Here is a 12344-nt window from a genome sequence, read left to right as displayed (position 1 = left end):
CTGGGAAAAACAACCCAGCTCCGGGAATGTGTCACTTCTCACGGCTTGACAACTGGCATCCATAAGAAAATGGCTTGGCACCGCTTATCCATAAAATTGGAGTCTGTTTAAATATACAATGTTAAATCCGTGGAATGATTTGCCTCATAATCCATCTCTGCTCCTACAGAGGCAACATATGAAGCGAGCTTTTCCAGCTCCATGGCTGAGGGCGAAGACAATTACATGAAGTTTGTGCTGTAAGGAAATGGGACAGGCCTGAGCGTATTATAGAGTAATTCTCTGTTGGTTGGAGTCGAGATGAATACGCTGCTTATTTGATTTTCCATTCCGCTCCCTCCCTTCCCCCTCGCCCCTCCGTAGCTTTTGATTTCTGCTACACGTAGTGGAAAACCAGAATCTTTCGAGATTCTCATCTCCTCACGGTGATATCGGGCGCATCGTGTATATGTTAAAGGCGTCGAAATCACACACAGTCATGCTTTTCTTATTATTTTTGTAGTAGTTCTCACACATTATTACTTCAGAAGTAATCTGACATGGTCAAAAAAAAGTGTTTATCACTTGTGTCATTTTTCCTCCCCTCTTCTTTTCAAGCCTGTGCAGGCCCAACGTGATAACTGTTGGCCGATTTGCCGTCGCGCTGCTATTTAATGAATCGTTCCATTGCCCGGTGGATAACAGAATGAACAAATGGCTTTCTGTGTTAGTGGCTGCCACTGCCTATCCTATCAGATAATTAACTTTTTGCAAATAGACTGCGCAGACTACCAAACAGAAGGAAGCCCCGCGCAATTAGAATAACTTATCTGTCTTCTTTCCTTTTTGTTTCCATTATTTATTTATTTTGTTTTGGAGGGAAGCAAACAAGACAGACAGATGAAGCTAATATTCCATAATTCTTTCTTGAGAAATTTGTGTGTTTTGCAAACAAAGAGAAGATGCGTCATTTGCAGATGCTAGAGTCCTCAGCACAGTTGTTCCCGGTTTGATTCCTCTGCCTTCTTTCTCTTAAACTACTATTGAGCAAAATCCCATAAAAAAGTCTTTTTTCTATTGGAGAAATACAGGAGCAATCTTTAGTCCAGCTGACTGGTAGTGTGCAGCAACAGATGCGAGTGGAAAAGCGGTGCCGCTCAATATTCTTTAACACAGACGTCAAACCGTAAAAGAACAAAATTGTATAAAACTGATGGTTTTGAAACTATGACAGCCGGAGACATCTCCAGGTACTCTGGTTCCACAGATCTTTAGTGAAATTTTAATCCCAGAATCTCAGCAGCTCGGAAACTTTTTAAAACTCGGACACAGTGAAAGGGATGTAAACTACAAACTGAAAATAAAGCACAAGTTGTGATTAGTTGGCTTTTCTAGCTGTAAAAATATGTATTTATTTTCTTTGTGTCATGTGGAAGACATTTACATATTATTTATGGTTTTTTGTATCTATTTCTCCGCCTTCATCAGTGGATTATTATTATTATTATTAATTGTAGTATGATCACAATTTAACTCCCCTCGCCCCCTTTGCCTTCACTTACTCTCATTTTTATTGCCGCCATAATTGTTAAGACATGAAACAGAATTTGATATTTCTCGTTGTAGTAGAGAGCACCATATGTGTGCATTTGTAAACAGAAGATGAATGAGCAGGGAAGGGAAGTGAGGCCTTATTGTAAGCGGAGGCTCTGGATTATTTCACCGCTGCGTTTGACAACCTCCTCCTGGATATTAGCAGTATCTGACAGGAGTGGGACAGGGGGGTGTTGGGGGCTCGGGGAGTGCCTGGTGTTTCTCATTCATCCTCCAGCTTGTTCTCCATATTTAATTATTTATTTTTTTCCCTCTCTTGCGGATGGTCTCGCACCGACGGTGGCACGATTCAATATTTATACGTTTCCTTCTGTTTGGTTTTTGCTGCGGGTTGGATGGCGGAGGGATGGGGGCGGCACTTTCGTGTGTGATTTCCATGATTTCCAGCCTCTTTAAAAGTGTTGGTGTGTTTTGTTGGGGTTTCGGTGGGGGGGGGACTACTGTGAACAAAGCCATCTGTTTGAGTGGGCTGTTTTATTAAGTGACAAACTGGATCCCTCTACCTTGCTAATGCGTCCCGAGGGAGATGGTGGCGGAGGCTGCCGTCATTTGTGTGTGCTGAGCGCGGCTGGATGGAGAGAAACAGAAGAATGTTTTGGGTTTTTTTTTTTTTTCTGGCAAACGACGTGATACACCGCAGAAGAGACAGCACAGCCAGTGCAGCTGTGATTACAAAACTGATACGCTGTGGCTTTTATGAATCTGCAATGATAGTTTAATAGGGAACCTTTCAGCTTCCATCTCGTGACAAACGGATATCATAAATAACTTTCTAACTTATTTATCAGGACCTTACACAATTGGCCCCAATTTATCAATCCATCCGTACATCCTTCCATCCTGAATGTTCCAACACTCCTGAGAGTCTGCGTGCATCCGTAGGTTGTGGAAGCTATTTTTTTTTTCCCCTCCCCCAAATTCCCTCTGTCTCGTCAGTGAATCTGTTAGTGCCTCAGATGTGGGACAGGAACATCAAGCATTCTTTTTGAAGCTGCTGCTGTTGTCTGTTGCAAAATGAAGTGTCCTTTCTCTCTCGCAGAGTTATAGCCGGCAGCTCTGATGCTCTCCACAGAGGGGCCTCTGAGCATGAGTAATACACACTGACCGGGGTTAAGAAAGTCCCAATATGGCTTCTGCCGGAGAGTTGCTGGGCTGAAAAGTCCACGAAAAGAAGTCGCCAATCAGTTTGTGCAGCATAAGATCTCCAGGCCTGAGGTGGCCTGTAGCTGCCTTTTTGGACTTGGTGTGAGTTATGTGTGTTTTTCTTTTTGGAGCTGGAGAAAGAATGAAACATCTGGAAATTTTGTTTCATGATTAATATTAATTATCATAATTTCTTTTAATGGATGATGAGAGATTTTCTTGCATCGGGAAATAAGCACAATTTTATGGTATTTACAAAAATAGTAAAACGTGATGTTATTGCTTTTCTACAAAAGCGAAAGGGTTCCTTTTGTATCCTACTTATTCTAATCTACTGTTATCAATTTCATGCTATCAATTGAACCAAGGAGTTGAGTGAAAGTGTGAAGAGCATATAAAATCTGTAAAGCCTGATAGTTTATCTTGTTGAACCATAATGATGAGCAGAGACGACATAGATGCCGTTCTGCAGCAACATCTTAATCTGTGTCAAGTTGTTGGAAATTTTTGGATGCGGGGCATAGTTCTCATCTTTTGTTGTTTTTCTTTTGTATTTTGTTTTTTTTTTCTTTTACACTTTTGCATCAGTATATTGAGTAAATTATACCTAACTCCACAAATGATGGCATGATCTGTTATCTTGTAACTGTGGGACAGGATATACAATGGATCACCAGTATTCATGAGGATTAGGGATAACAGCTGCATGCAAATAGTTAAAGTCTGAGATTGCAGGTCCACTTGAATTCACAACAAACAAGACTGATGGCAAAGATTATATTAAAATTCCAAAACTTTCGCACGAGTTTATTTCTGCAAGTCAGTTTGCATAACTTGTTAGACAATTAAAAGATTACTTTCTTTACTTACATAATTCAAATACGATTTTAGTTTTGATATAATTTAAAATCTTGCAAACAAACATTTTCCCGTAGTAACCACTGAAATAGGTCATTGTTTCTTTCCGAAGGGATTCTACTCCGAAGGCTTTGAGACTGTTTCCAGTATTTTTCTAAATTCTTCTGAATGAGTTGTACACAGTGGATCAAATTTTGCTTGGAGCGCAGATTTAGGCACTTGTAGAAGAAAGTCTGCAATGTGGGAGAAGGTGGCCTATATTGTATGAACTTCATTATGTGTGACAGGCAGCACAATATTGATGGAAGAGCGGGTCCCTATCATTGCTCTGCATTAAAACCTCCGCCGTGAATTAATGTACTATTCCTGATCCAGTAATTAACAATCATTCAGGGGCCGTATCCCTTTTCAACTAATCACTAATTGCAATAAGAATTTCAGATTCCATTTAAGGGAAGATTACCGATGAGCATGCATTGCAAATCAGCCAACAGTTCTAATTAAGCCCCGATTCGTTCTCATTCTCTCTGCCTCGGCCCTTTGTGAGCGCGTACAATGTGGAGTTTGTTTCCTCAGCATTACAAAAGAGAAATTTTATCAGAATGCTGCAGATAGAGAAGTGTGCGGCACCCCAGGAAAAATAATTCCTGCTTCTTGTTTTTGCCATAGATTGGCATGTTTTGTTTACCTTCATTACTTTTTGTTATGTTGCTTATCTCTACTTTTTGCTTGAGGTTTCTGGGTGTGCCATGGATCATAGGGATTTTTCTGGCGCAGGTTAAACGTTTAAATGTGATTGAAACATTCATATGTTTTAACAATTCAAACTAAAAAATTGGAAACGGAAATTATTGTAAGCACTTATTTTCTGTTTAATTTTTTGATAAAAACTTACAAGTCACAAAAAGTGAATTTTAATGTATTGACCTGACAATGGGTTTCAAATTTAGAAAGGAAGTCACCTGTCAAGAGTTACGCAAGAACAGTAGTGAAAAGTTGAGTGGAAGGAAAAATGTTTGGCTTCTTATCTATTAATATTGACGATTATGGCTTTTGAAATTTCTGTTTTATATATTTTTAAATATTACATCAGACAAATAAAGATATTTCCTACAGAAATGAAGACATACTGTAAACCACAACCATGTACTTTTCAGTACTTTGCCAGGACTTCTTTGCATGAACAAGTTGCTTTAGAAAGGCCTTCAGTCTGCTTTTTCTCATCATGCTTTTGGCAGTTCTCCTTGAACTTTCTGTTAATTTAATTGGATACAGAACAACCAGTAACTTTAGTGATGACCTTTAGTGTGTTACGATACTTGTCGAATGTTTGCTGGGCATCTCTTTTTTTTCATCACGGTTTTTCGCGCCAATAAATTTTCAATTAATAGACTTGGAGACAAGAAAATTTGAATTTTCTGAGAAACTAATCTTTGGGGTTGAACTTTATGTAATTTAATAAATTAACGAGAGTAAATGAAAAACGTATTCAACAAATCTCTGATATTAGTCAACATTTTTTGCTTTGAACTACTTACATAAATCACCTGTTTATTTCTGATTTATTGAGACAAAGCTGTAGTTCAAATTTCACAAAAGCTTCCTTAAATAGGCTTCTCAAAGTCTATTTATTATCCTACATAATGTGATATAGACAGAAATCCAAAGCATTTGCTCCACTACATGTGTCACTTTCAACCCCTCAGTCTAATTTGCCTCGATCGCTCGCTTGTGCCAATTCATCAATATCACAATGCTGATATATTTGGGCTTTAAGATGTCAGATGGGGTTAATGGCAGCTCTAAATGGTCCTTTCTTCTGGACTTGTATCCAAAACCGAAGCTTTGGGATTTGCAGACTGCCACCCAGTGTGTTGGGATTAATTACCCCCGTCCTCCTCTTCCTCAACAACCCCACCTCACCCTACAAGTTAAAGATTCAGAGAGGAAATGGCCCTTTTCATGCAAATTAAATTGAATATGTCAGTCAGTGTAATTATGAAAGCAAAGCTGTCTTAGGCTCGGGGTTCATGCCAAAAAAAAAAAAAAAAGAGGCACAGACAAAAAGTCAGTTTATTAATGTCCTCTGCAGTGTTTGATTCATGCTCTCTGTAATGGCTTGGCAGATCACACGTCACTTCATTGTGGATTCCTGATTACTTAAAATGTTTTGGCCATCGTGCAGGAAAAGTCAGACGTGGAGCTTTGCAAGATCCCTTAAATCTGATATTTGGCTGCAGGTTATGGTGATGTCAAACACAGCTCTGGCTGCTGGGTAAAACTGTGATCAATGGAAAAATGTGCAGTAGCCGTCGGTTCTCAGTTACAAAGTTCACTGAAGTTCAGAAGAGTCTGACCTTACAGCAGGTACAAGAGAAAGCTTTTAGGAAGCATCTGTAACTGTAACCTTCTGCCATAAATGCATAAATGATGAACACCAGGTTTATTTTAGTCTAAGCTGGAGTCAGTTTGATATCAAGAATCTTCATTGCCATCTGTAAATTTATTTTTAGGGTGGTTGAACTTGTTGGCTCAGTATTTTTCTACTAATCCAGGTTTTATGACTTGCAGGTGTGACTTTACTTTGAAAATCTCTCATTTTCGCCTCACAAAGGCTGCTCGTCAGTTCACACTTAGATCTTTTTAGTACTTTTCCCATTCTGATCATTTTGTACCCAACTTTTTTGGGGCTAAATTATGAACACCAGCTGTCTCCTCCCGGACATTTTGTATCCACCTCCAGCATGTTTCATACCTGCTTTGTCAACAATCTATTTTATTTTAACTGTGGGGAAACGTGCTTATGTCACTCCTATAAATAATATCTATGTACAGAAAGTGACACCTAATTGTTTTTGGTTTGAACAGGAATCATAATATGTCTTTTGACTTATATGAAAGTGAAATATATAGTTTTAGTCACAAAACACTGTTAGAATTTTGACGTTGTCAAGAGAAAAAAAAAAACTACATTTTAAGTCAATTGTTGCTGAACATCTAGTGAAAATTAGATGAAGATTCGAAGGTGCTTGCTTTGCGATTTTTCTTTTTAACCGGGGTGCAGAATAAAAAAATTCAGACCCAAATTCATAGGTTCGTTAGCTAAATCTATTTATGTTACAAAAAACACTGACATTTACTCTATTAGTTTGGATTTGTTTTCAATGAAATCCAAATGCAGAAAAATAAATATACACGGCAGGCATTGCGCCTCGTTGCCTGCTTTTCTAATGAATAAATCATCCAACTCCCAGGCTAAAAGTCTTCTTCGGCACAACATGATCTTTTTTCTAAAACTTAATTCCCATTTTGAGTTGAAATAGACCTTTTGGAAAACTTGCAGCTTCCAAATTTGGATATGTACACGCAAGATTTCCTGATTGTTCTAAACTTTTGAACTTAAAACTCGTCTTAGACTTTCATGTTTCCTATCCAGACAATCACAAATTTTGAAATTTGATTGTTGTGTCGCACAAAAGATACTTTCTCCATCATGCCACTATAAAATGGTAAGTAGCAAAGCATGAATTGCTTCTCTCCCCAATGACTATCAGGTCAACTAATAAAATATTTTGACTTCTCTTGTGCTATTTGATTCATTTAGCTGTGAGTTTAGTAAAAGTCAACCAAATGTTAGGGACCTAAATGAGAAGAAAACATGTTCATTTTACTATTTCTGTCTATTAATCTAAACATTTTGTCTTTTGTCAATATCTATTACATCTTCATGCTGGATTATACAAATTTAGCATGAATGAGCGAGGAAGAAAACTTAAAAGCAATCTCTGTGAGTCGAAGTCTGATCAGTGCCTTTTTAGGTATTATTTTGTTTCCATTAAGCCATCTTCAGTGGATCTCGAACCAATCCACAAAAAAAAAAAAATAATTACTTGAAGTCATAAAACAATCTGCTTTACTTAACCCAGTCTCTCTGATGCCAAATTATAAAAATGACACTCATCAGAGGAACTGAGGGAACGCTCTGAAGAGCTCCCCACTCTTTTTGTGTGAACAAAGAATGATCAAGGTTATGTAATGACCTCCAGGGAGGGCAGTCGCAGACTCTCGTCACCAGCCTTTTAACTTGTGACAGGCTTTACGCTTCTCATTTGTTTGCCGGCAGCAGCTTAGCAGTGGATTAGCAGTTTCCCAGCCGCAGTATTAATTAATGCAGCTTATGGTTACCTCTCGGAGGAGACGTGCACGTGTGGCTTAGGTGAAAGGAGCATCTTTCAGTTTGGACTCATTCTGCGAAACAAAGCCCACATGCTGTTCTAAATGAAAGTCTCTGTTAATTAAATTAATTTCTGTTCAGATTAGCAGGATTACAGTCAAACAGATGGGAGCCACAAATTTAAGAATGATGTCATCTTCTGAGACAGTTGCAGAAAAAGAGTCGGGGTTTTGTTTTTATGGTTTGCAAAATGTTCTCTTTTTTTTTTTTCTTTCTTTCTTTTTTCATTCTTCTTCTTCACGGGCCATATCTTATTGCTCGCTGTCACGGTTCCAGTCGTGGCATTGTTGGAACAAAGACGAGGTTTCAATCAGCCTCCATCTACCTGAAGCCATACGAGGAGTCTCCCAAAATTGATGTTTGTCAGCAGCAGACCTAAAATGAGTGCATGATGGCGATATCAGCGGCCGTGTCTTTGAAAACACCATTACCTTCACGTCACGCCTCAATCATTCCCCATTGTGCGATGACATCAGCCCACCCAAACAACCCCATTCCCCTCACCTCCAGCGCTGATCTCCCGTACATGCTGTAGAAGTCTATTACAACCGGCGTATGGAGACGCAGCGAGCCGTAATGCATGGCCCCGGAGCGAAAACAACCCCAATAGCATATCAATTACCCATCAGCACCTTCTTGGTCGGATGCACTCCGGCTAAGTCAAATTAGCTGGAGTGAAAATGCAGATATACCTGTCCACATACAGGATACTGTAACCTCTGCTCCTAATTTTTCCAGACAGGAAAAGATTTACAGGAATACTTTTGCCTCAACATTACTATTATTATTATTATTATTGGGAAGCCCGAGGGGTTGCTGATGTCTGCGAGTAGTAAAGGAAGTGGTATGCTGTGAGGAAATCAAGCGATTTCCCAGCCTCATTTGCCCAGTGGAAGGAAAGCTGCTTGCCTGTTTATCTGCTCGCCCTTTTGATTGCCGGCCACACATCTGCATGTCACCTCTCCACGAATCCTGCAGGTTAATTTGTCCCTCAATCGCACCGCTGCCTGCGCTGCTTCTGGGCAATACAATCCGAAAGAGGTTTCGGGGGAAAATCAGTTTGCACATGGTCAGACAGGGAGTAGAACGGGCACAATGACAAGTCGTCACACATACAGATGAGGCGATTGAGACGGTCGGCATTACCGCAGCCGGTCGGCTCTCTAAGAGCCCACTGAATTGATTGATAAAAGGGAAGCAGTTGTTTCACAGATGGAGCTGCACCGCCCACCAAAGCCAGAGCTCAGGCTCTGTGCAAGTTTGTCTGTTTTGCACTTTTCATACGCAAGGTCATTCAGGCAGGAGAATAAAGAATCACAGGCAAAGAAAACATCAAAATATCACTTGAATGAAAAATAGTAAAAATGCTATGACCTGAAAACACAAAAAAAGTGTAAATCAATCGCTTAGAGATGATTAAAGAAAGACCTGATTGCTGATGATGTGATGACCTCAAACATGCAAGGATGAGTCAAAACAACATGTATTTGTTTCTCGTTGCTTTCTAGAATTACCAAAAGATGCCAAGTAGCCCCAGACTGCCAATTAACACCTGAAGTCATCTGTTCAATCCAGTTTATTTATGTAGAGCCAACTAACAGTCAATTTGGTTCAATCAAGTTAATTACATACGTTCTTGTCTGAGTTACTTATCTAGTGATGAAACAATGCAGTTAAGTTCAGTTTATTATTCTGTTGGGTAAAATTACTATTGAATTTCACTAACTTATCCAATCTGTGAAACATTATGTTTTGCATACGCTTACAAAACTGTTATCCATTGTAGTTATAGCAATAAAAATGTTATAAATCTTTCACTACTAAGACGTATGCCATTTAAAACAAACTTTTAACTGCAGTGTTAACTCCACAAACCAATATTTGTAGCTTCTCTGATGGGCAGTTGTATTCATTGGACTGTCAGAGAAGTCTGAGCTTTTTACCACACCAGATCAACACAAAGCAAACACGATTTAACTATCTACTGCACTTTTAGCTTTAATTAAGCTTTTCTTGTTCGCCACAGAGCTGTTATCTTGAACTTGGTGAATATTTCTAACAACAGAAGGCTCACAGTGACAAACATTTTGACACACATTCATTGTATTTCATTACCACAGAGCACTGTCTCTGGTTCAATCTTGTGTTATTTTGATTTAAAGCTCAGTAATGACTCCAGCTGCTTTTCCTCTTAAAAGCAGAGTGATGTGCTGTAGCTAAGACTGGAGAATTATGAGAGAACAAAATGTTGACAGTGTAACATTGAGTAATCTTTCTTAATAAAACTGATAAAGGTGCAAGCGCTTTACAGTCCTAAACACAAGATTCAAGTCTAATCCATCAGCCAGTCAGTATGTGATAGAAAAGCTTACCCCTTAAAACACAAATGTTCTGCAATTTTGTAGGTAAAATAGAAAAGCTGATTCTTAATATCATGAACTAAAATTGGCATTATCTTCTTTTATTGTTGTTAATTTCTCTGCTTGTTTTAATAATTCATTTCTCTTTTTTATATTTAAATGTTTTAATGGGAATTAAACTGAATGCATCATTTAACAAGATTTCTTAAAAGCCACATATTTGTGGCTGAGGCTCCGTTGGTAGAGCGCATGCACGAAATGCAGATCTGGTTGTCTTGGGTTCGATTCCCAGTCTCATGGCATTTGCAGCAACTTAATCTTTTGACTTAAGTGTGCAGATATGTCGAATATTTCTCTTTGTGCATTTAATAAACGTGATCACTAACATTTTGCAATTTCCTTTTCATTCTGTCTCTGTGTATTTTCAGCACCGCCAAAATTTTTAAGAACCCCCAATGACCAAACAGGCGTGCAGGGAGGTGTGGCGTCCTTCATCTGCCAGGCCACCGGAGATCCACAGCCGAAGATTGTGTGGAACAAGAAGGGGAAGAGAGTGAGCAACCAGAGATTTGAGGTATTAGGTCTATTGTTCTGATGTAAAATGCTCGACAAAATGGGAATGTTTCAGCACCGCTCTTTTGGCTCTGCTTGCTACACAATCCATTGCACCAAGTCCCATTTGCTTGCTTTCCCTTCGAATTGCCACTACGCATTAGCGGCCTCTAATAATCACGCTGACCCAGCTTTAAATATGCATGAGTTTTAACGAGAAAGATACATTGATAAATTTGAATATGTTGCCAACGGAAAGCAATTGGACAGATTAGGAAAAAAAATCCTTGTGGTGTGACACAGATCCTTACATTAGCATCACACCACATTTTCCAGCTTCATGCAAAGTGAAAGGGGAAGCGGCACTTTCACTTGGAAAGATCCTTTTGCTTTGTGGCATCTTTATGCGAATGCATATCCCACCCTCTTTATTTTGGCTGAAGCTTTGATTTCTAGTCAGCATTAATCCACATTTGAGCTTAACACCGTCACAAAATCATTGCAGAGCGCTGATAAGATTTCTATTAATTTCTGTGTCAGTCCTCTGGACTTTTCTTTGCTCCGAAGCGGCCATATTTGTTAGCTCCCAAAGGCCTAATGGAGCTCAAACCTCTTTTTCGCATCTCACGCTTACAGAAATCCAATCTTATCAGAGTTCATCGCGTTTGCATCGCACGTCCAGCTGAATGCTAACACGTTAGTTTCCATTCATCCACCCATTGCCCCGTGGGGGCTCGCTCTCTGCTACAATTCTGCACCCATTCAATCATGCACTGCCACCTCATCTTCTAACGAAAACCCATTTCCTTCTGGAAGCCCCACAACTTCCTTTCTAATTTGCTCTTTGGCCCAAACTCAGAAAGGAGGCTGTTTTTACCATCACCTGCTGACACCTGGAGTGCCAACACCGCTTTAGCTTGGCCAGTGAAATGTTGCAGAGTTTTGTTAACTAACACATGCTCAGATATACTGTGTATTTTTAAAATGTCTGTAGGCCTCGGTGTGTTTGTGTGTGGCGGCGTGTGCCTGTGTGTGGGAGAGAAAGTGGTCTCAGGCCTATCTTTTACTTGAATCTACCTCTATGCTTAAAAGAGATTGAGTTATGACACAGATCTTTCTAAAATCAGTGAGTATACAACACATAGCATGCAACGATAGCTGAATAAGCTACAACAAACACCTGTTTGTGAAGCATTTTATGTGTCGTTCGTCCAGCAAAAGTTGGTCCTGTCTCTCGTACCACTACCTCACCTCATGGTACAAAATGTCCGTAACCGAGTACGAAGCCACCGTTTACTGTTTGTGCTTGTTTTCTGTCCCATTGACACGATCCAGTGTGATGCATTTTACCGTTCAGGAGACTGAATGTTAGCTTTAAGAGTGGGACATGTTCAGACTTAAAATTCACCCTACAACAAAATATGTGTGCAAAATAAACATCCAGCCCCATTCTTAAAGTTAGTCAGCCACATCAGTTAATGCGCTAGGTTTCATTTACTAAAAGTGAATATCTATCATATGTAAATATATATCTGGAGTGGGCATGGGCCGGTTACCTGTAACAATATGTCAGTTCTGAATGGCTAGCTCTGCTAAAATATGTC

The 12344-nt window shown here is 39.4% G+C and overlaps 1 protein-coding gene across 24 annotated transcripts in view; it reads left to right on the top strand.

Moving 5' to 3' along the window:
• Positions 1-12344, top strand: part of LOC129373213 (receptor-type tyrosine-protein phosphatase delta) — a 414675-nt gene that overhangs the window by 318420 nt on the left and 83911 nt on the right. For all 24 annotated transcript variants that reach the window (XM_055051024.1, XM_055051021.1, XM_055051022.1 and 21 more), the window contains one exon: positions 10617-10762. In XM_055051024.1, coding sequence (XP_054906999.1) covers positions 10617-10762 — 146 coding nt within the window. The remainder of the gene's footprint in view (positions 1-10616; positions 10763-12344) is intronic.

Source organism: Poeciliopsis prolifica, unplaced genomic scaffold, assembly GCF_027474105.1.
Source record: "Poeciliopsis prolifica strain line A6 unplaced genomic scaffold, Auburn_PproV2 SCAFFOLD032, whole genome shotgun sequence".
NCBI classification, from domain to species: Eukaryota; Metazoa; Chordata; class Actinopteri; order Cyprinodontiformes; family Poeciliidae; genus Poeciliopsis; species Poeciliopsis prolifica.
The sequence above is the reverse complement of the archived record's forward strand: the minus strand, read 5'-3'. Positions and strand labels throughout refer to the sequence as shown.